This window comes from Rhopilema esculentum, chromosome 4 (genome assembly GCF_057945365.1).
Source record: "Rhopilema esculentum isolate cy_ngs chromosome 4, ASM5794536v1, whole genome shotgun sequence".
NCBI classification, from domain to species: Eukaryota; Metazoa; Cnidaria; class Scyphozoa; order Rhizostomeae; family Rhizostomatidae; genus Rhopilema; species Rhopilema esculentum.
The window spans coordinates 13,246,482-13,270,798 of NC_142818.1; the positions used below are offsets into that span (position 1 = coordinate 13,246,482).

The 24,317-nt window shown below is 37.5% G+C and overlaps 3 protein-coding genes across 4 annotated transcripts in view; 2 read left to right on the top strand and 1 right to left on the bottom strand.

The window, feature by feature from the left end:
- Positions 1-1,259: 1,259 nt before the first annotated feature.
- LOC135690484 (transmembrane protein 231) lies at positions 1,260-16,535 on the bottom strand. The gene is made up of 9 exons (XM_065208049.2): positions 16,277-16,535; positions 8,454-8,527; positions 7,810-7,959; positions 6,618-6,784; positions 6,128-6,256; positions 5,247-5,390; positions 4,036-4,117; positions 3,279-3,384; positions 1,260-2,488 (listed from the first exon to the last, which is right to left on the bottom strand). The coding sequence occupies exons 3-9, from the start codon at positions 7,940-7,942 to the stop codon at positions 2,323-2,325; spliced, it is 927 nt and encodes a 308-aa protein (XP_065064121.2). The 5' UTR covers positions 7,943-7,959; positions 8,454-8,527; positions 16,277-16,535; the 3' UTR covers positions 1,260-2,322.
- A 2,026-nt stretch (positions 16,536-18,561) lies between these two features.
- The window catches only part of LOC135690482 (alpha-1,6-mannosylglycoprotein 6-beta-N-acetylglucosaminyltransferase A), a 32,720-nt gene continuing 26,964 nt past the window's right edge, over positions 18,562-24,317 (top strand). The window contains exon 1 of one of the 2 annotated variants that reach the window (XM_065208044.2): positions 18,562-18,680. The gene's annotated coding sequence lies outside the window, so the exon portion shown is untranslated. The remainder of the gene's footprint in view (positions 18,681-24,317) is intronic. The other variant, XM_089116157.1, reaches the window with a different exon arrangement.
- LOC135687904 (zinc finger MYM-type protein 1-like) lies at positions 19,610-24,311 on the top strand. The gene is made up of 3 exons (XM_065204549.2): positions 19,610-20,307; positions 20,942-21,142; positions 21,477-24,311. Exons 1-3 carry the CDS (start codon positions 19,995-19,997, stop codon positions 23,720-23,722), a joined length of 2,760 nt encoding a protein of 919 aa, XP_065060621.1. The 5' UTR covers positions 19,610-19,994; the 3' UTR covers positions 23,723-24,311.

A 24,317-nucleotide genomic window follows, 5' to 3' on the forward strand; every position in this document is an offset into this window, starting at 1 on the left:
GACCTAGCTCAGTTAAACACATTGTTGACGAGCTACAGAAGCAAGCTTAGATTTGTTTTTAATCCCTCGACTGAAGCAGGCCATTGTTCTCCAATGTCCACAATTTTCGTACTTTTAATGAACCTTTGCGTTCTGGAGATAAAATTTTACGTTTCACATTGGTTGATTAATATTCGTGTCTAATGAAACTGTACAGGTTACAAAGATCACCATGATTAGAAGGAGTTTTTCGGGAATGTAATGATGGTTTGAAAACCGTTTGATATGATGCATATCCAGACATTGCTTGCAACGCAAGGTAATACAGCAGCATATAGCATAAGCGCTTATATGAACACTACTTACAAATTCAAACAGCGAAATTCAGGTTTTAATTATGGTATTTAAGAGCCATTCGCAAAAAATATGTTGACATCGCTAAATCTTTGCAAGCACTCTTTTTCTGACAAGTAAAACCCTCCTTGGATTAGGAGCTATCTACAAATTGCTTCTCTAATGATTTGTGCACAAGATAAATGAATGGAGCCAGGCTTTGTGGCAATTTAGTTGGAAAGGTCGAGTCTCTTAAACATCTGAAATCTTTAAACATGATGAGGACGCGGGTCAAAAAACAAGCCAATTTCATTTCAAAAACTATAAATTTCCTTCTTATGAAATATTTATTGTTATGATTATTTAATAATATGTTTTCTTTAAGCAGCTTTCAGATTAAATCCTCCTCCCAGCTGTTTCAGATTCAACATAAATATTATCTATTACGTCTCCCTTGATTCTCAATTTTGGTTATAAATCGAATTTCTGCCTAACTGTTTGCTTGGAAATTCACTAATATTTTCTTGAATATTTTAATGCTTTCACAGAGAATATTAACTACAGCCCTTGCAGAGATTATTGCAACAGAGACAGATCTACTATTTGCGCGCCTCTCACCATCTTAATTGAGTAATCGAGTTTGTGTCGTGGAGATAGGATAAATATATATATTTGATCGAGCTCCCTTTAGCGTCAGCAAACATTAAGCCCGAAGCTATCTTGTCTGAAACGCCTCCTGATTGTCCAATACATTCACTGAAGGGATAACAGGGAGATCAAACGGCATGAAAATATACTGAACCATTCAATTATATTCACGCAGTACGCGGACAGTAAATTTCCGGGCAACCAAAGGTCTTTTCGCGCACGACATTGCCTTTAGAGGATAACCATGATGCCTTGCGAGCAGTCAGCGGCAGCATTAAAACAAAAAGCAGATGTCGATATAATGAATTCGGAAGAGTCATTAAACACACCATAAGTTAAAAATTACCAAGATGAAATTTTATCTTCCTAGCGGGAAAATTGCAAAGGAAATCCGATTTTTTGCTGGCAGATAAATTTCCATAGCTAATTTAAGGTTAACCACCTGCTTGAACGAGATTAAAAGTTTAGAACTTTTCAGCATCGAGGTCAAGAATGCAACCGGTTGCAAAGTTCATGCAAATTTTCAATAAGATGACAACGACGAAAAATCAAACTGATTTTAGAAACATCCATTAACGACGATGATCACTTTAAAACGTAGTAGCACAGCTAGAATACGGTCGGACGCAACAGATAACTAATTGGAAACCAGGAACACACATGCTTAAAGGCTCTTGTGCAACCGGCATGCTTTGCGACTATATTTTCAAAACTGGCCTAATTTCGTACTGTATGCAAATGCAAAACACAATTAACTTCTTAAGACAGCTGCCGCTAGGCATGCCGGTTGCGCAAGAGCCTCTAACATTAAGACTGTCATAACATCTCATTGTTATTGGGAGTTAAAACATCCCAGCAGAAACTGTCTACCCACTATGCACATCGTTTATAGCGTCCTTCTTTTCACTGTATCTTTTCAATAAGCTGCCGTTCTGTTCTATTTCAGTTTCAAAATTGCTTGAATAACATCCGCAATGCTCCTTGTTAATGTCTCTAGCCAAACATAAATATGATTAAACTAAAACGAACCATTTTTAACATAAACTATAGCAGACTTCAATGACCTCGCTGACCTCCAGGCAGTATCACCGATAAGATTCGACAGAAGGCACTTACTTTAGAATAATTCGGTATTAGAAACTTAAGTTTGTTATAGAGGAGTTTTTTATGACCGAGAAAGTGAGCAAAATACGTCCAAATTGTGGAAGAGATAAGGCCTAGAAAAAAACACAACCATATAAGAAGATGCCTGGAGACCCTTGGAAAATCCACGACACACAATCCCCAGACTGGTTGGCAATTCTTTCCAATTTGTGAAGTGCGATAACTCTACGAGAAATCAGCAGTCAAGCTTGAACAGGATCAGCTTTGAAAAGTTCGAACGCTGACTTTCTGTGGCACTGTGAGTACGATCTGGTTTTCAAAAATAAGTCTTCGTACTGCGCCAAACACAAACAGGAAAATGAAAAGCACCGCCAGATACTGGATCCAAGCCACTTTAATGAGTTGCCAAAAGCCAGGGCGGTATCTGATGAAGGTTGAGGAAACATTTTTTTGATGGAAAGGCATTTAAAAATTGCAAATTGAAAATGCTTTCCTACAAATGCAATGAATGTTGATATTGCCTGAAAAAAAGAAGAGGCTGTTAAAAGGAAGGGTCTGTAGTGATGAGCAAGACCGAAAACTGCTGACGAAATGCTGAGATAAATTTTATTATACTGCGATTTGATTGGCTTTAACTAAGCTATATGTAAGTCAACTGGTTTATACAAAGTCAGACGCCTTTGTAGTATGCTCAGACTTTTGGCTATATTATTTGACAAAGAATTTCATTGTTCAAAGATAGTTAAAAAATTTCGGCCATCCTTTGCTCTTTTATAAATTTTATCCAAATGCAACTTTTGTAAAACCACAATTAGCCTTCCAATTGTGTCCCTATTCCTTGGTCACATGTTGTTGCATCTTGTACACATCTAATCTCGTACACAAAATGTTGATTAACGTTCAGAACTTGTTGTTAAAATTAAGATTAACGTAATTTTTTTGGCCATCAAAATTGTAACCTTGTAGTAACGTGCTATTCTCAAATGAAAAATTGAGAAGATAATACAATGATGTTCTCGGGTAATAATTCAAACCGGATGAAGATGGTTGAACAAAGTGGAGTAAAGCAACATTTTCCATGGAGGGGATACTTTCCATTTCGCCTGGCTTCAATTTCCCCTTGATATGTATTTATGTATACAAGCCATCTTGGCCTAACATAAAAGCATAATTAGAAGTGACAGCATAATTAACGACGCAGTAGAAAAGGATACAATATAGTCTCTTCGGGATAGTGAATTATTCCCTTGATAACAAACTGTGATTCTGCATTTCGTCCAGCCTTCCATACGGGATAGTTCGAAATGTAGTCTGTTGAAACTGAAGGGGGTCAATGGTTTTAGATAACAGATAATCTAAAAGAACCTTATACTAAAGTTTAATTAGTGAAAAATCGATATAATAGACCCAAAATAGGCCCAGATAGTGATAGTAAGCTTGTTCTCTTTCGAAACAGTGTAGTTTGGTCTTGGTTCTAAAATTTATGAACTACACTGAAACAGCAGTAATCCGTTAGAAAACTATATATTTCAGCAAATAAGCAAAATAATTCACTGTTTTCGCATATTTAGAAATATTTTTTGGCGGCCATTAAGGATTTACTGAAATTCTCAGAGAAAATCGTACATATCAAAAGACTTTGCGGCAGCTAGGTGCGGCGGTAATTAGAAAATTAATCATTCAATTTATTTTTAAAAACGAATCTGAAGCATGGCTTATCGAAACCGGATTTCAAGCTAAAGTAGAAATCATATAAAATATAAAATTCGATATGATAAAATGGAACATTAAAGAAAGGGAAAAGAATTTAAGTACATTTGCTATAAAATAGATAAAAAGGTTGTGACAAAAGGAAGTTTACAAACATACATTATCAAAGCATTAGCTGCAACAATGTGAATAGATGGAATTTGATAATTTCCGATCTCTAAAATATTATGCTAAGTTTTAATCGAATAGTTGGTTACTCACTATTTCTTGATTTATAGGATGTGAAAATTCTTCTCAACTCATAGTCCTCGATGGACATGCTGCTGTTTTTCACGATCGGTACCTAAGGAAAATTATAATAGCCAAATTATGAAGAGCATAGTGCATTAAAAATCAATTCATAAATCAACTAAAACTATAATTAAGGAGCTGTTAACAAAGACATTATAAATGACGCCAAGTATTGCCTGCCTTTAAATAAATTTCGAACTGCGGTTTAGGCCGAGGTCTGATACTACAAGACGGATCTGCTCTATTCAATTCAATTTGATTAACTTCCAATAAAAGCCATTTATTATTTTCTACTGGCTACCTGAGTGCAGTTGGGTCACGTTAAATCAGATCAGTGGCGTAACTTGACTGTCCAGAGTAGGGGAGTGAGAGTTTAAAAATTTACCGCCGAAAACAGGAACTCCTTTTTATAAGAACAATTTTTCCAGAACACGTTCCTCAAAATTGGTCAAATGTTAAGCACAAATTGAGAACAAGCTGAGGCCCACCTACTGTAAAATGTATTTATGAGCAATGTTGTGCAACCACCCTGTAAAATTGCCATGTACCGTAAATCCTCGCATTTTTGTAGTAATTCAATAAAACGCCAACGTCAAGCTCATATGGCAAAAATCAACATATCGAGAGGGGGCAAATTCGCAGTGGGGGCTAGGTATGGTAGCAGTGTGGGGTTAAGCGAGGGGAGGCTTATTGACAATTTGTAGTTCTAGGGTAGGGCTTATTCGAGGGGGGTCAATTCGAGGATTTACGGTAGGGGTGTTATTTCGTTGAGCTTCCGACTTAGTGAAAGTCTCATCTGCGACGTTAAAAATGAATGGAAGTTTGGGTGGAAATCGAAAATACCTTGAGAAGAGGATTGGTACATGTGATTAGTTCCCGGTTTTGACCTTTGTAACAAAAGTGCCTACATCAAGAAATAATCATTGCAGTCAATAGAAAACTTTTTTTATCATAGCTGCACTTCATGACTCAGGTGGGCAGCCTTTAAGAACTTACTGTTACTACCAAGGTGCAAGCAAGATGGAGCACCTTCATAGCTTACACAATACAGCTCTTCTTGTAAGTAGCTAGAATTGGCAACCAAGAACACACCGTCATCTAATCAAAATGCATTTGAAAGTGCACTACCAATCAGGTTGGTAGAGATTTAATTGGAGAGGTATTTTCATTAACAAACTTACATTATATACAGTGTAAACACTGTTGTGGGGTAGAGGGAAATTCTGTTTCAGCGTTAGATCACCTTCAGTTGAAAATTCTGCACCAGAAAGAGGAGAGCTATAATGCACATATGCCATTGATTCCATCTGAACAGAAGCAAATCTCTAAAACAAACATAAAATCAATAAGCAGATATAACAAAATAACATTATCTTCAAAGTAAAACATGCAGCATTTGTCCCTACCACACATTGTTTATGTAATTTCGGAGCAGCGAAAAAGGAGGGAAGAAAAGCAAGAGAAAGTGAGCTGATCAACCTCACTTAATCTAGTCTAATTTCTAAAACTAGCTTTTCTAAATATGACTGGCTAAGAGCACCATCAGAAATTTAAAACTCAAACTGGTATCAATACTATATTCATAATGTTATATAGCTGTGTCGCAGGCATCAATAAAAGTTTAAAACATTAAAAATATACTTTGGTTTTCTGCATTACATTTTAAAATTCTAGATCACTCACAACCACACTTACTTCCAAAAATAATTCTGACAACTTCAAAATTTCGAAGACATTTGATGTACTAAACTTTCAAAAATTTTCTAAAAATCTTTTGTCATTAAAAAGAATGGCAACAATTTCAATGAAATTTCCACAATATATTGTTGAAGCTTCAAAGCCTTAAGCATGCCAAAAAATTGCAAAAATAAAAACCATAAAAATTATTTAGGCCTTGAGATGTACACATTGGAGTTCTTTAATCTAAGCTATCCAAATACTTTGTGAATGTAAATGTAGAAATATTATATAGTGAACTACTTTGGCTACCAATTTCAAGAGGTAGAAATATTGGTTCAAAGCTATCTTTGAAATTGTCAAGCTTAAACTTTTGAATACCTACATGTAGTTTGTAATCAAAGAATAGCAAGATCTGTATAGAATGGATGTTTTCTGCTCCCTTGATTGGCACTTGAATTTCAAAATTAAGCTTGTCATTTTTCCCATCGCGGTTGTTATCTACTTCATGTGACTGTAAGAAACAAAAAAAAAACTGACTATTGATTCCTTAGTAACAAAAGTATTTTAATTCTTTTTAAAAAAAGACAAAAGTTTTTCAAATTTTACACCACTAAAACTTCAAAGAGCAAGTGAACCTTTACAAGTGATCTTGCCAATCAAAATCTCATTAACACTTTTACAAAATTAATCTTTGTTAATCTAAATTATTATCAAAAGTATTCATAAGTAGCAAGTTTGGAAAAACTAGATACCAGTTTTTAGCACCTAGCTGCTGCTCTTCTGGATGCCAGTGTAGACAGGGTAAGCATAAATTGTATTGGATATACTGACATGTGACAGTTTTACAGCCCAGTAGCAGAATCTCAACAAACCTGAATGAATGGGATTCTAACATGGTTGGACATCAAATTGTTGTAATTCTGAAAAGTGCTGTAAGTGATGAGTGTGTTAGCATCAGTCCCATGAGCTAGTATCAACATTTGATGTTTAAAATGAACATCTGGTTGCTCTCTGTAAGTGCTCTCTTTCAACCAAAATCCTTATAAAACACAAAGTCTAATAAAAGTCTTGATAAAAATGTGAAGGAATTTCTTTAGAAAAATACTTAAATATGAAAATTTGGCAATTACACCCCTTAAATTAGCTTAAAATTTCTTTTCAGGACGATTTCTTGGAGTAATGTTGACACGTTAAACGGTTGTCAATTATCTGACAAAGCCCTGGAATTTTCTCATGACATCGCTGATTGGGGGGGGGGGGGCAGGCCCAATAGAGAGCAGGGGAAAAATTTTTCCTTCTCTTATGCCTCTTTTCTAATCACTGCCCTCTTTAGAACCTTCTCACAACATTCTGAGATCCTACTTTTTGTATCTAGCTTCTATTCAAGGGGTTATACCAGCAGTCCAGGTCAGATTACTGTCTCCCTCTAGATATAAATATATGCAAGATATGCAATAGATATAATAAGACACAAAGTGTCTTTGAGGCTTGAAGACCAGCCTTGGAAACCTAAAGTTTTGTTTCATAACTTGTGTAGGTCCCAATGGATCCTTTTTGAATTATTTGTGAGCTTTTAAAGGTTGCCAGCTACTTCAACATGAATTTAACTAGATAATCCCATACTATCTTCTTTACTGGTCATTACGAAAATATCAAGACAGTCTTAAAGGAAGTGTGGTGCCTCTTTCATTGGTTAGCTGAAATAAAGAATTAAATTTCTATTTCAGTAAGTTTTTATTTCTTAGCAAAGGAGGTCTCTTACTTGCTCTTGATAAGTTATACAAATTTGTCAAGCTTCTCTAATCTTGAAGACCCTTGAAATTCAACAAAGAATAGCTGGTATAAGAATTCTTATCCTCAATATTACCAACAAGGCCACACCATTGAAAAAGCACCACTCCTAGAGGCTTATTCAAGGATTTAACGTATTAAAATCATTATTCTATTCAAAAAAGCCAAACAAGTTCCAATTGGATAAGACATTTCCAAATTCTGTTATTATAAGTAAACAATTTTAGCAACTGTAGTTGGGATATGACATAATAAGAAAAATGTACACCAAACCTTGGCTAAAGTATGCCACCAGAAGTGGAAGGATGTACGTTAGAGCAAGTGTAGCGATGTTAAAAACTGTTGCTCCAGAGCATACATGAGCTTTGTACCTTTGAAGAATTGGGTGAGCATGTACTTCATACATATTTCTTTGTCGAATACCTTTAGATGAAAAATCGCAGGAATTCAAGACATTAACTCCAATAATCAAGGCAATGGATAGCTAAATATAAAAACGAAATTAATTTTTTATCATTTATTATGAAAACTGATCAAAAAAAGCTAAATTGCAAAATAGCTAAACAAATACCAAATAGCAAACAGCCGGCCAAACTAGGCCTGTTTGTTTACTCCGTTTTCGGATGAACACTGTCATCCACATATTATGTACCACATTATAAATGCTTGTGTTTTACTTGTATTTCATATTTCAAGCTTACTTTTATGCCAAAACATTAATAATGAAACGAACAACGGAGAAAATAAACAAAATGAAACGAATAACTTCTTCTTCGCGTATTCTTCGTAAAAGGCCCATTCCCATTGTATGCAGAGATTTACTTCTATAATCACTCGACTCCATGAAATAAGAGCGACCTATCATTGTAAGACTTCGTCTGTATAATGGAAAGTTTCTTTGTTTATTCAAGACTTACATCAATCTCACTATTCCTTGGTAGTTTCAGCTTGATTTCTCTGTCTCTTCTATCAACCATAGATTCCCGCTATTCTAACAACAGCAACAACACAATTTATTTGTCGCTCACCGCTCTGACGATTCGCTCTGACGATATTATGAAATAATGAATAACTTGATCAAATTTCAGATCTATAAAGGAAAGATTGGAACAAAGTAGTAAAAGGCAAAATCGTAAAGAAGATAGAGCAGCAAGTTAAGAATAGCGATAAAGCAAAGATGAAGTTCATTAAGAAAGGCAATTTTGGAATAAAAGAATGTATAAAACATAAAAAGGGATCAACGTTACTAAAATTGAAACTAAACATGACCGATTTGAAAACTAATTACAAAGGAAAATATGATAATATAAGTCGCAGAAGGTGTGGATTACATGAAGAAAACTTAGAACATTTATGGAAATGCGAAAAATTCAACGACACCTTCCAGGAATGGAACAAATTCTAAAAGCAAAGCAAAAGGCCAGATAGAAATCGAGAGATTGGCTGGACTTTTTCAAACTTAAGTGAAAATTAGCCTGTGGTACTATACTGCACATGACGTCTTTCCTGGCAATCTGTGTTTGTGGTAAACGGAGATTTGGCGAGATATATTATTAGTATTAGCAAACTACCCTCTGGTTTTCCTTTGATAACTTTTCTCATCTATAACTTTTCTCATCTTAATTTTCTCATCTATAAGACTTATTCGAGTTTCAAAAATTACAAATTCCACAGTTTTACTTCAATTTTCATGTACAAAAATAAATTCCAGCTAATATAAAAGCCTCCGAAACTGAGACAAAATGTGCGATTGGTGAAAACAACCCTCCGGTTTTCAATTAAGGGATGTGTCATGAAGTATCTACTGCAGGGGAGCGGAGGATGTAGACCGGGGCCACCAAAAATTTTCACTACTTCACAATGGGCCACAAAAATACTTGCAAATTCTTAATGGGCCACAACTTTTTTTTGGGCAAATCCAACTGAAAGTTCTAGAATTATATGATGCTGTCATTGACTGCAAAAGAAAAGTTCAAATATGGTTAGAAACAGTCAGAATCTGAAGATGAACTTTCAAAACTGCTTGAACTTTCCTGGGGTGCTTCCATTTTTCTCTGAAAGCATGAAAATGATGTTCTCTGTTTACTTTTGTCCTTTTCCTCTTTTGCCTTCTTCCTCTCCATATGCAAAACTGATTGACTTGCTTTCAGACTTCCTAGGTTGTCCAATAGCCTTTTCACAAACACTCATTCTGTAAGTAACTGTGCTTAGTAATCCCTTACAAATGCCTTTAGATTTAGCTTGGTTGCTATGTCTTTACCATAGAAGACATATTTAAATTTGAATATGGGAAATAAGATCAAAGAAATCGGTCATTGTCTAAGTTGTACAACGAGAAACAGCTTGGCTTAGGATATAGATCGAGAAACCTGATCCAGAATAACTTGGTGCCAGCACAAATTGACGGAGTTTCGTTTTTTCTATTGCCTAAACGTGGCTCACAAGGTCTATTTGTTAACAACAAATTTCTCAGGAACACTGCAAAAAGAGAGAAATCCCTAGCGATGTGGAAGGAAAAGAAACTGACGAAAAGAAAATTTTTGAGGACATGAGAAAAAAAGAATGGGCAGATTTGTTCTGTAAAAGTAAAATCAAGAAATTTGATTGTATCGATAATTCATTTCTACTAAGAAAGAAAATCTAGACGCAATTATGAATTCTATTAAAACTGTTTTTGATTTTTGTTGAAAGCACCTTTTTTACAAAATATTTAAGATCAGATGTTACTTGTTTTTGCTGGCCTGGTATTTCTGCTCTTTGTTTCTGAGCTCTTTGCAATCGATTCAGGGAATTTCTTTTTCAAGGAAAGGCCATTGTGATTCCTGCCACAGTCAGTAACGATGGTGTCAGTGAATAGGGAGATGAAGACAGTAATGGTGAAAGTGAAAATAATGATGACTTTGCTCCTGAGAGTATCTTCATAAAAACAAAAGGTGATCGTTTCTACAACAGAGTACCACAAACTAAAACAGAGTTCGTTTCATTTAGATAACATATTTAGTGACAATAGACTAGCGTGAATTAGTGTAAATAATGGTTCAAGATATTTATAGCAACAATTTTAGTGTCATGATGAAAACATAAAAACAAAATAAAACATCTATATAGCTAAATGCTATCAGCACGCTGAAAAATAAACCATGAAGTTTTGACATGGGGCGCAAAAAACATATGCCCTTTCACAATGAGCCATGGAAATTTTCTGTCCCTTTTTATAGGGGCTATGAAATTTTTTTGGATAAAGCCACATCTCCCCTCCGCCCTCTCGTAGATACTTTATGACACGTCCCTAATAACTTACCACAGGATATTGACAAAATATTATTTTAAGTTCAATCGATAGACCTTGGTCTGCTACACTGATGTTCATAGTTTGCAAAAGGTTACAAGTAATTTGAGAACATCTTTAGCGCCCCGAATTTTGGCAAAATCTGATTTTCCCAAAACCTCTCTTCGGTTTTCTTTAATAACTTTTCAAATCTTGGCTTTTTGGCCCAAACAGACGTTAATTCAAAACCGTCTGCGTCTGTCATCGTGAGATAACTTGCCCCTTATTTGGGTCACGTGCTAATAACAAATGTTTTTTCAAGTTCTCATTGAGGGCCTTTGTGAACAAAGAACATTGCTCTAGACCAGAGTTTTTGCTATATTTCTCTCCCCTCCCCCACAATAATTCTGTGTCTCTTGGTAAATTTTGCTTCCGTTCGGTTAAAAATCCTTTTTCGGTAGTAACAAAACGACGCCAAATATTTGAATTTGTCCATCTTCTTATCTTCTTTACCTTAAAGTTAAAAACCGGATTTTAAAAATGGGCGTTTCCATAATTCACTAGTAACCTGAGAATGTGGCACCAAAATCCAATTAGTGTGTACACCCCCAATCATTGTTGCTTAAATCCGTCCTTGCACATGTAACCCTTGGTTTTTATAGGGTAATGTTTTACCCCATATGTAGTGATTAATAGCAGAGATAAAAGAGGTTATGTTGTAGCAACAGGATTGTCTATAACGGGGGTTGGCAACGGCCAATTCCATGTACTACATATTCCCCCTCTAAAGATAATGTCGTCCGCGACATGATAACATCAGACTTCGTAGTCTTCATAGGCATAAAGTTCTGAAAGTTCTTCCAAATATAATCAACCTGAAGCTGCACTTCGTAAATCTGAAACTTTAAAGTAAATAACGGCAAAGTCTATTGTTCTTGTTTGAAATTTTGTTTGATCCATGTGGATCCCAGCACCCTAGAATTCAAAGTAAAAGAACAAACAAAACAAATAATGGAAAGTCAATGTTTCTTTTACGTCACATGCGAATGTTTATGGTTCAAATGGCCAATTTGTACCCAATCAACGCAATCTGACGCAATCACGATAACCGAAGTAGCTGAGAACGAGGAGACAAAGCTATTTTGACCAGTACTGTTCTACTGAATTATTTTGCGTAGTTCGATACGAATGTTGCATAAAAACAGTATGAAATGTAATGAAATAAAGTAAGTGTTATCATCGTTAAACAATCTGTTAATAAAATGCGATTTTCGGAAACGACTGCGAACGAACCGATTGCATAGTCCAAGGCATTGACGCAACGGTAAACGGAAACGATGGTATACAAACGATTTTGTTGACTATTTACATTTGACTTGATGGTTGACTATTTACATTTTTTACAGTTTGAGCTAAAAGAGATTGTCCAGGGGCATAATATCCGAAACGATTTGGCGGTTGGCGATTACGCGTTGAACGACGATAAGGTTCTGGCGCGAGGTGTGGAACATCAACGCTAGAGGTTTCTGGTACATCCGCATGTTCTACGATATCGATTGTTTCTTCGGACTCGACCGTGTCTTGTGTTACACAGGCATCTTAACTTTGCTGTCTATTGTCGTTTGATGTACATTCTTCGAACATGTCTGCAGGTTCCCTTTCCTTCATTGGTTGGTGAACAGCAACAAGGTAAGTGTCATCAGCTGAACCGCTTTCTGAAGAAGAAGAAGTAGTAGAATAAATCTGATGACTGCGTCGAGATTTCATTTGTTTATGACGCGTTTGGCCACCACGACGAACCCGAGTGCCATCATCTGCTTCTGCTGCAGGAAGATCGTTACAAGGAAGATCGTTACACCGGAGAAGTACCTTTTCGATGAAGAATTCGAACAGAACCTGTTCCATTCTCACGCTGAACCTCGTACACCGGAGAAGTACCTTTTCTTCTAATCACCTTGTGGATATCTTTTTCCCAGAATGGAAGAAGTTTACCAGGACCACCCCTCTCCTATAAAATGCGAAAAGGTACGCGGTAATTTGGTTGCAATTCGACTGCTTGTGGTTTCATAGCATGCCGCAGTTTGTTTGTTTGACCGCTTGCAACTGAATGTTTTCGTGCAATGGCATAGGCTTCTTCCATTGCGTTTTTCCATTGCTCAACGTACTCGCTATGTTTTCTTGCAATTGACTGTTGACCAGTGTCGAAAATCATATCAATAGGCAAACGAGGATGGCAACCAAATAATAAGAAGAAAGGAGAATAGCCTGTCGAGTTGTTACGGGTAGAATTATAGGCGCTGGTGACTTTATTAAGATGTTCATGCCAACTGCTTTTATGCGATTCTGGTAAGGTGCGAAGCATTGCTAGTAAAGTTCTATTAAAGCGCTCGACTTGTCCATTGCCTTGTGGGTGGTAAGGTGTCGTACGAGAATGTTTTATATTACATAATTGCTGCAAATTATTAAACAGCTTGTTTTCAGATACGGCTCTTTGACGCAAAATCGCAAAATAACATCGTCATACAGTTGTTTAGCGGCTGTTTTAGCTGATTTGCTCTTTGTAGCATACGTTTGAGCAAATCTTGTGAAGTTTTCCATGATAACTAAGATGTACTCGTAACCACCTTTACTACGTTCTAAATGCAGAAAATCAATGGAATTCATTTCAAAAGGAAATGTGGTGGTAATTGGTTTGGTTGCAATGGAGCTTTCGGCTGGACAGATGGGCGTTTTTGTCTGATACATCTGCAAACATGTTGAATGTAATAGTCTTTATCTACTTGCATGCATGGCCAGAAGAAACGTTGTCTAGCAAGATCTAAGACCCGGTCTGTACCTAAATGACCCATTTCTGCATGAAGCTCTTTGATTACCAAATTTTGATGTATTTTTGCCAGAACGATTCTTTTGGTCACACCGGTATTACGTTTAAGAGTACCATCACTGATCTCGAATTTATTCCAATGACGCAAAAGGCATTTTACATCAGAAGATTCTAGCTAAATTTCTTGAGAGGATGGTCTTTTTCCGGTGTTAACGAAATGAATGATTCAGTTTGTAACAAGATCATTAAGCTGGGCTTGGATTAAAACATTTTTGTCAATAGTTTAACTGAGAAATTGTGCTGCCCATGGATAAAACATCAACATTGGATGTTAGGGGTACTACCCAATTCGACTGACTATTAGCTATCATGTTAACGGCACCTGTTATTGCACTTCTTGTTTCTGGCAAAGTTTCTTAAGTGCAAGTGTTCATATAAGACTCAAAATCTATTGGAATCCCGGAAAGGGTATCAGCGTCTTTATTCGCTTTCCCTGGGCGGTACTTTATCATGAAATTAAAGTCAGCCAATTCATTAATCCATCGTAATCCACTAGCATTCAATTTTGCAGATAAGAGTACATAAGTCAAAGGATTATTATCAGTATAAACAGTAAAAGAGGTGGCATAATATAAATAATCGCGAAATTGATCACATATGGCCCATTTTAACGCCAAAATTCACGTTTTCCAGAATGTAAATAATAGTTTTTCTCAGCAGGAGACAAAGTACGAGATGCGTATGCGATTACTCTTAAAGACCCATTCTGTCGTTGGTACAAAACTGCACCAAGCCGCACTTCAGATGCAACAATATTCAGTATAAAAGTGTCCAAAAAATTTTGATATGCCATAACAGGAGGTGTTATTAATTGCTCAAAAAGTATGTCCAGAATACGCTGATATTGAGTGTTCCAAACAACTGTACTGTTGGATCGATCGGTAAATTTCGCTTGTGTTTACACGGGATCGATCCCAAAACATTATGTTTTTACACGGGATCGATCCCAGATAGGCCCTTAGGGAGGAATGCACAAGCACCTCCAATTGGATAATTTATTAGCCTCGTTTCCATATATAAAGACATAAATTTTTTTTTTTGAACAAATAAATTCTCATCAATGATTCAACATTTGGCGCTGTTTATATACCGAAAGGCCGCCGGTTCACAAATGTTTAGAACAAAACTTGAAAAACTTGAATCTTTTTATTTTTCCCAACAATTTTAACTAATCAATCCGGGATACTGTTTGTACAATTTCTATGTTGGCTGTGTCCACTTGAACTTTTGTTTGCCTATTTCTTGAACCGCGTATGCACAGTATGGCACTTCGAAGTAGTGCAAATGACAGCACTACGAATATATAAAGACATAAATGCATTGGTATAGAAGCGCCGAAGGCGCTAGATGTCTGACTTGGGTCATGCTGCGTACTACCGAGTGAGGCAAATTTGTTTACTTCCCCCATTTTAAATAGTGGCAAAAAGCGAGCTGCAATAGAGTTCAGTATGGAAAATTGCTTGTTTAAATGAATGATTTTCTCGTGGCTCACAACTCTTTCAGTGCCTTTTCTTATGCAGGTAGTTAGAGGAGTTATAAGTAAACAACACATAACAATTTTTTGGGGTTTTTAAACAGAATTTTAAAAAAATATGGCTCTTTTAGTTTAGGCAGTTACGGGGGGAATATAGCAGTGGCCTGTCGTGTTTTTATGAGCTGAAAAGTATATGTGCTTGCAATTTTTATCTTCATATAAATGATCTATTATCTAATAACATAGACGATTTTAAATATATAATTCTTGAATTTTTCTGTCTGTCGATCAGAACCTAATATGGCATGAGTATGAAAGTCGAATGTTTTATATTTAGTTTGTCAAATTGAATTTGTAGAAAAGAAATTTGATATGATTTAAATTTCTTTTTCCTCTTGGTAAGACCAAATTAGTAATCTTTGTCGTGAAAATGTAACCCGGAGGTATTTTATAGGCCTAAAAATGCGAGGAGGGACGCATTGTGCTGAAGAAGTATTACAAGCAACGAGTGTGGTTTTGAAAAAGTCCAAAAATATCAATGATTATCTAAAATCAAAAATTGGTTACTATATTTAGATTCTATTATTAGTATCCAAGCATTGAATTATGACCTACTTTCGGTTTTTTCTAGAGTTAGGCCTAGATATTTCATAGCAGTTTCTGCAAAGAAAGAAAAAAAAAGTAACTAAATCACATCTTTGTACAAATGTGTTAAGAAGATTATACATTGAGTGGCTAAACATAGTCACTGGATCCGTTATAAAACATTTCAATCATTATTTTCTGGAATTTCGACGAGACCTAAAACACCGCAGCAAACTCAAACTCAAAACTTTTCCATTCAGCAACAAACGTACAAGTTTATAAGGTATTCAACTTCTAAGATTACAATAGATATACAACAAATTAGATAACAATGCTAAGATAGTTAATTAAGCGTTGCCAAGGACACTGAGGTAAACCCGAAAAGTTTTCGTGCCCAGTGCCTTGAAGCTTTAAATGAAACAGCAAGCACCGCGACTGTAAATGCTTGGAATTTACGAATGACGGCTTATTTTTCCAATAATAACATCAATTCATAAATTTAAGTGCCGTGTAATGTAAGGCCACTCACCAAATTTCACATCGATATTCGAAAGAGAAGTGAACGAAATCAATCCTTACTTTTGCCAAATTTATAAGGGCTCAGTATCGAGCAAGTTCCTTTTTGCCACTATTAAAAATGGCGGAAGTAAACAAATTTGCCTCACAGCGTACCCGTGAGTTAGACATCTAGCGCCTTCGGCGCTTCTGCATTTATGCAATGATATTATATCATTGCATAAATGCTAGTTCAACTTAAATAAACTTATGATTCACACTCCATGATTACAAGGTTAAACTGACACACAATTATATTTCTAAACAAACTTATATAAATTAACGATACAAAGCATTTTTCTACTCACTAGTGATAAATAACAAAGGATGTTGTAGCAACATGATTGTGGATAACGGGGGTTGGCAACGGCGAATTCCATGTACCACACCTCCCCATCGCTACGCTACTGATTCACCTGAAACGACCCGAAATCACCTGACATCACCTGAAACCACCTGAAAATCTCATCACAGTTAGCCGGAATTCCAGATTTCCCCAATCACACCTTAGTTGTGCAGCAATTATTCCAATTGTTCCCATACAATACATAAGTAGACACCACTTCGAAAATGTTAATCGTAACCCTAAATTGATTTTCTAACTCGTGAATAAAATACCAACAAAATGAAGGGCGAAAAGCTCCCTCAGAAATCATGCCCTAGACATCAGAAAATCAGTCATAAGGCTACGTTCCCACATCATCGAGAGCGAGTTGGGCCGTTGGTGCATCGGCGCAAATCGCTAAACCTAACACTGATTTAAACAGGAAGCGGTTACTTTGGAATTTTCCATAATAACCCCCAATTTAATTGATAAATGGGAGGGAATGGACAAGAAAAGACTATTTTCTCCATTAACAGCCGATGCACTAGTCCTACCTAATAGCATCCAAATAAATGCTAATGGCATAAAGGAATGCCTAAAGGTGCGAGAAATTTTATTGAAGGCATCAAGAGAAAAAGGAGAGGGAGGAAGGGCCGGGAGGGAGGGAGGGCCGGAAAATAAACAGCACAGTCTATTCGTCCTGAGTTGATTATTGACTGTAATTCATATTTTTGGTCTCATGTGCCACGCTTTCTCGTTTTTCTCTTGCATTTGCGTTACTCGTTTATTGGTATTGCGAAGTAGTCTTGGCCTCCGGGGGTTTTATTTAGTAATGCTAGGGCAACATTTATGGCTCATGGCGGTTTCCATTCCCTAGGTTATTCTTAGGGGTATTCAAGGTTTTTTGGCATAGTGTTGGTTTCACTTTGCTTGGTGAAAGGCGAGTCACAGCCAATGCAAAAGCCCCTCGTTAAATTAACTCTGATTAAATTTCATTTAATCATCATTAACCATATACAATTCAGGATTATACATGAATACAAATTTTGTTTAGACCCCCCGTTTAAACAGAGGTAACCCCACCCCTATGTTGCAGTCGTTTAACCTCGCTTTAAGCTAGGACACCCGATTTTCTAACTTTCAAGAAGAAAATCCAACTTTTGCAAAAATACCTCTCAGTTCTCAAAACCTCGGGATTGAAACCAGTGAATTCGGAAAGAATCCAATCCCTAGGGCTGATATTTGGTTACCGTATCGTTCATTGAAAGGTACCAAGTTACCAATGGTAGTTAGAGCAGTTTCGCTTTTTGAGTGACCCCGTTCGTGGCTTTTCGTTAGCCTCGTTTTGATGAAGATTATTTTGACTCATTGTAACCAAAAGAAGCTCGGTATTCAAAATATGATCATTCTAAGGAACTTGCATACTTTTATTTTTGGTAAAACTTGAAAATCACCCTAGTGGGAAATAATCGAAGTAATTGATTGGAACAAAGGCCCACTATAGAATGGAATTATCACATCAGTGGAATTATCCCATTCATGAAAACAATGTAGGTGATTTACAGGTGGTTTCAGGTGATTTCAGGTGATTTCAGGTCGTTTCAGGTGATTTCATGTGAAATGTGTAACATACGATAAATTTGCAATGAAAAGTTTTAAAAGTTATTTAATGAGTAAAATCGAAAAGTGCGAAAAGCCTAAGATCAAAAAGATTTTACACATGAACGAAAGCAAAAGGGACTACTGGAATCGCGTTACATATTTCCAGTTGTTATTCTACCTTATTTTCTTCATTCAGTGGTACTTGTAAATCTTATCCTGCTTTTCTATTTGAATTTAAAAATTTAAAAGATTACAATCGCTTGCTTATGTTCTGAAAAACATATTGATGTATTGACATGTAGAAATTTTTCTACGATTATAACATCTCCTAGGTGATGCACGTGGGCTAGAAACGTGTCACCGAGCAGTTCGGAAAACCGAACACAGCAGTTTCGAAACAGGCAATTTAACGAACGTGAAAATATCCGTCAAGATTTGCAAGTAAATTCTGGTAAGTGTTCTGTTTTCAATTTGAAATTGATAGCTCATTATCTATTGTTGCTATTAACAAATTTATCTACAGAGACGGGTGGGGATGCAGTCGTAAGATTTTAACAAGGGAGGCTCTATGAAATTTCTTAGTTGTTCTTGTCATGTAATCATTGCAATTTTGAGCATGACGGGGGTTGATGTTTTTCCGATCAATGGTTGAACAGCCAGGTACATTGACTGTTTCGGCGGCAGCTGAGATCAGAACATTGTTGCCGCGGGACGCTTTAATTCAAGCGAGGGGGCAAATGTTGCTGAGGGGTTTTGTGAGAAGCACTACCATGGTTAGAAATGACATTCTAAAACCTGAAATACACGATCAGTTTTTATCAGTTTTTGACTGATAGCTTTCAGTCTCTCAAAGCAGATGTCCTGCGTACATGATTTTGAAATAAAAACAAAATTAAGAACACCCGAGCCTGAAATTATCCATAGAATAATCCATGCATATTCATGCATATGAAGCTTTCAATACGATTAAATCTGTCAATGGTATCTCTTTTCTTTATCTGGCTGAGCCCCCCCTCCCATGCTTTTTTGAACATTTTAACAAGGGGGGCTGCGCCGCCCTGAGCCCCCACCACTTCCTTCAAAATCCAAATCCTTCAACAAACGCTTTATCAAAGCTTCTTGAGAAATATTCATACATGTTTCATCCCTCTTTTTATTAAAAATTGCTGGTGAAACCTCTGCTTTTGCGAGTTCCTTAAACAAATTACCGCTGCTGGCAGAGATATAACGAGAATGTGTTTCATTTTTATTAGAAATTTGCTGCATTTATATGAAACCGGTTCCATACTAAATTGAATTGAGACGGCTGGTTCTTCTGATCACCTTCTAACTGTACCAGAATGAGAGCGTCTAGGAAATGGTTCAAAGCTTGTGTCTCAGACTAATCCAGTGGTGGCGCCAGAGGGGGGGCAGGGGGGGCTACAGCCCCCCCGTCGGAGGAGGCTAGCCCCTCCGTCGGAAGATAAATTATGCTTGAATTTTTTTTGTCGGAGCGAATTTTTTAAGTTTTGGCGGAAATAGAAATTTCTAAAAGGACTGTTATCAGAATTCAGGAAGCTCATCCCAAAACAACTCATCGACACATCAATTTCATGGTAAATAATAATCTGTTATAAGAAGTTTGAATTGGTTGTTTAGATGTTCAGTACCAGGTGTTTTCCGCATGCTGTTAAATTTGATCTTATGTTATGGATAGTGCAGTTCGTCCAAATCTTGCTTGCTATAACCAACCTACAACATCGGAATATTTTTGTGCGATAGCGATATGGCAACAAATGTTACCCGTTTCAGTGTTAGATGTAGTATATGTAATGACGTATTTAACAATGATTACGCTGCCCGCCACACGAAGTCCAAGCACAAAGATTTGGCTGCAATGGGAAGGACTGCTCCTACGACGGCAATAGTTGAAACGGACTCGCAGCAGAGAAAAATAAAAACATTTTTTCAATCAAAAGGCGGTACTTTTCCAAAGAAACGAAAGGTTAATGATTTTGAAACTGAAAGAACAACAGAAGACCCCGAAGAACAAGAAGTTGAAATTTCGAAAATTCAAGACGAAGAGCAAATCGAACGTGGTATGTTATACGTTTTAATATTTAAGTCCTTTTAATACGAGGAAAAACACTTAGCAAAGGGCTTCAGCCATAAAAACAATCAAACTCATTTACGTAGTAGCTAAGCCATTTTACCCCATCCCAACCATACATATTTGTAGTGTTTTGCTTCTACGTACACGTTTTTTTATTTATAAGAAACTTGACTCAAGCCCAGAGTACTAATAGTTTCCAAATTTCTTATTTTTTACTATTTTTAAGGGAAACCATCTATTACTATTTACGATAAATCCTTCTAGTTTTTTTTATAAACAAGTTCCTTATTAAGAAAAAAACGTGTATTTTTATAGGAAACCTAGCTCTCCAGAAATTAAAAGTTTCTTATTTTCGGACCTATATAATATGGGATTTCACTGCGACTGCGACATATTTAAACAAATATACCTGGCTATGACTGGATGAGGAATAAACCTTGTTAGACGTATAAATTTCTTCGTTTTATTTACAAATAAAAATAATTTTTTGGATGATTTTGATATTAAGAGTCACAAAAGATTGATTAGTAAAAATGCCTTTTTGTCCATCTCCCAGGAGATATTATAATCTTTTTCACACATGTAAAACAGGGTAGTAAATCATTTGTTTAAACTTCCAGGTACAACTTCTAGCTTGGACCCCGAAGTCACGAATGTAGATGCTGACAACTACGTCACCATTTCGGAAGCCGAACAGTCGATGTCGGACATTGTGGAAGCAGCAAATGAAAGCGACAGCAACGAGGATATCGAGGAAAATTTGGAACAGTTGGAACTCGAGTTGGAAGATGAAGTTGATCCTGCAGGATTATCAGCCGAAGGTATACTAACTAGCTATCAGATATAATCGTAACTCTCCATTAACCAGCGGCGTAGGGGGGTACTAAAAAGTGGAAGGGCGCGTGAAAAAAGGGCACCTTGGTATGTAATTAAGACGAAGGCAAACCCTGCTAGAAGGGCACGGGGGCATGCTCGCCCGGAAAAGTTTTGCATATAAGCAGCCACTTTGGCTCCCATAGCCTCTTTCGCACTAAAGCTCAAAGAAAAGTCTAAAACAATGAAAAGAGGCACTTCTCAGATATAAAATAGGGCACTGCCAAGAACTTAACAGGAAAAAAGTTTGCAAAGTGTGATGGATAATTTTTTTCGTTTTAGCACTTCAAGGAGATTCGAGAGGACCGCAACTTACACTATCCGTCGCTGGCCCCAAGGACATATCCTCAACCAAAGACGGCGGACCTGTGCAGCCTCGTAATATTTCCTTCCCTACACATTTGATTGGCAATCAGCATCGCGCATTCACACCTTTGCTGTATGAAAAGTATCCCTGGATTGAGTATTCGCAAATGGAGGATGCCATCTTCTGTTTCCACTGTCGTAATTTTTCAGAGAATCGGAAGGATCCAGCGTTTGTTAGTCAAGGCTTGCGCAATTGGAAAAGATGCTATGGCACCAAAGTGAATGATAACAAACTCTTGCAACATCAAACCAGCCATCTTCATGCCCAAAGTGTAGCTGCTAAAGCGCACTATGAAAACGTTAAGTCTGGAAATTTTCAGACCATTGCCACACTTCATGATGCCGCTTATTCGAAACTGGTTAAAGACAACAGGCATTACATGCGAGTGATTTGCGAAGTCCTGCTTCTCACTGCTCAGCGGAAGATTGCCCAACGTGAGACTGGAGGTTCATTTCGTGTTGCCGATATAAATAAAGAAGCTCTAGACTATGGACCTTCTTGTGGTAATTTTCTTGCGATACTTGGTCTTCTTGCAAGGCATGACCCAGTTGTTGCTGACAAAATCCGCACTGGCCCGAAAAATGCAAAGTATACTCACCACAGCGTACAGAATGCCATCTTAGACATTATGAAAGACATGGTTCTTGAGCAAATAAAAAGTGAGCTCAATAAGGCTCAGTATTTTACCGTCCTTTCAGATGAGTCTAAAGATAGAAGCAAAAAAGAGCAGCTTGTTGTTGCAGTCCGTTACTGCTACGAGAATGCCATACATGAGGAATTTATTGGCATTGCTGAGGCGCAAAGTTTAGATGCAGATGGTCTTTCAGACACAATAATTGAACGATTGCAACGCATCGAAGCCAACATGAAAGCATGCGTGGGGCAAGGCTACGATGGAGCTTCTGTTGTTTCTGGTCACCTGAATGGCGTTCAAAGGAAACTTCCTCTGAAAACCGGTGCTGAAATGGCTTACTACGTCCATTGCTTTTGTCATCGATTGAACCTTGTGATCGTCGATGTTGTGAAATCAATCAGTTGTGTGGCAGACATGATATCGCTATTCAGAAGCCTGCATTCTTTTCTGAGCAGCAGCACCGTTCATGTACGATGGGTAAAGGTCCAAGAGGATCACAAGGTTCATGTGATGGAAATTGGAAAAGTTTCTGACACGAGATGGTCTTGCCAGGCGAAGCAATTCAATGTTTTCTGGGAGCGGTTGGATATCTTGGTGGAAGTCCTGCAGGATGTGATTGACACAGATACGAACCCCGGTCGCAGAACAGAAGCTACTGGTTATCTTCTGCAGATTGACAGGAAATTTGTGAGATACCTGTTTGCCATCCGACACGTCTTGAACAAAGCCAAATTTGCGTCTGACATGTTGCAGAAACCCTCCAATGATTTGAGTCAAGCCATTGATCTCATTGCAACATTGAAAGATGAACTGGATGACTGTCAAAGCAGGGATAAGATTCAAGAGTTCTGGGATACTGCCGAAGAAGCAGCGGATCGCTTGGAATTGCCGGAAGAAAAAAGACCACCAAGAAAGAGGGCAACGCCTGCTTCTCTTCGAGAGTTTGTTGTGGAAGCATCTTCAGAGCCTCAAGTAGCAAGCGGGTTTGATGGCTACGTACAAAATGTCAAAGAAATACTAAACAGAACAACTGCAGAACTTTGCAAGCGGTTTGACGAAAAAAACATAAAGATCATGAAAGGCATAACTGCATTGGCCCCCAAGTCGAAAAGCTACTTGGACCCAACAACTCTTGTCAATTTTGCTGAGCTTTTTCAGTCTGAAATTGGTGCACTACGCAGTGAAATTGCCACATTTAAATATATGCTCTCAAGAAAAGAAGAAAAACACCGCCCAAGCACACTTCTGCAACTAGAGGCACACTTGGAAAAGCTAAATGAAGCTTTCTTTGAGCTGCACCGGCTTGTATCCATCGCATGCACTTTGCCAGTCTCTTCAGCCGAATGTGAACGCAGCTTCAGCTCTATGCGCCTCATCAAGAGTGATCTGCGCTCACTTATGAAGGACGAGCGTCTAGACAGTCTGATGATGCTAGGTATTCATCGTGCCCGTGGAAGTGCTCTTGACTTGGACTCAGTAGTAGACAGATTTAAGGCTAAGTTCCCGAAGAGTAGAATTGCTCTGTGAAACAATTTTGATTCTTGGACTTGAATTTTCGATATGTAGAAGTGCGTATTCCACCGCTTAGGTCTGTTCCTATAAAGTTACGTTGTGTTCCAGTTTTCCTTAAGTTCAGTTGGTTGCTTTTTATTTAAATTCATACTTTCCAAAGATAGGCCCTACTTGAATTGGCAACGTTTGATGAGTTGTAAAGATTTAGAGTAGTTTTAAGCTTATCTAGAGGCAGCTTTCAAAAAAAATTTCCAGGGACGCCGGAGAAGGGGGGCGCGGGGGGCAAGCGCCCCTCCTGCCCTTTGCTAGGAGGGGCAAGGGAGGGGGCAAACGTGCCCTTAGTAATATGTCAAAAAACGTAGTAAAAAACACGATTACACCATTTTGATAGCATTTTTAGCCAATCTAATGGGTGTAGCCACCAAAATTTTCCCGGGGGAGTACCCCCGGACCCCCCGAATTTTCGGCTCGCAACGCTCGCCTTCGGTCTCCAGTACCCTTACAATTCCTTGTCGCCCCCTAGCCCTATCGTTCTCTAAAAAAATTAGCCCCTCCGTCGGAAGTGCTAGCCCCTTTGTCGGAGGAAACCTAGCGCCACCACTGGACTAAT

Bases quoted from the DNA above. Each gene is read 5' to 3' on its own strand.
- LOC135687904 (XM_065204549.2), top strand. From the start codon at position 19,995: ATGGCAACAAATGTTACCCGTTTCAGTGTTAGATGTAGTATATGTAAT. The intron at 20,308-20,941 runs GTATGTTATACG...TTAAACTTCCAG, and splicing joins CGAAGAGCAAATCGAACGTG to GTACAACTTCTAGCTTGGAC. The intron at 21,143-21,476 runs GTATACTAACTA...TTTTCGTTTTAG, and splicing joins TGCAGGATTATCAGCCGAAG to CACTTCAAGGAGATTCGAGA.
- LOC135690484 (XM_065208049.2), bottom strand. From the start codon at position 7,942: ATGTATGAAGTACATGCTCACCCAATTCTTCAAAGGTACAAAGCTCAT. The intron at 3,385-4,035 runs GTGAGTAACCAA...GACCCCCTTCAG, and splicing joins ATCCTATAAATCAAGAAATA to TTTCAACAGACTACATTTCG. The intron at 2,489-3,278 runs GTATCCTTTTCT...AACCTTCATCAG, and splicing joins TATCCCGAAGAGACTATATT to ATACCGCCCTGGCTTTTGGC.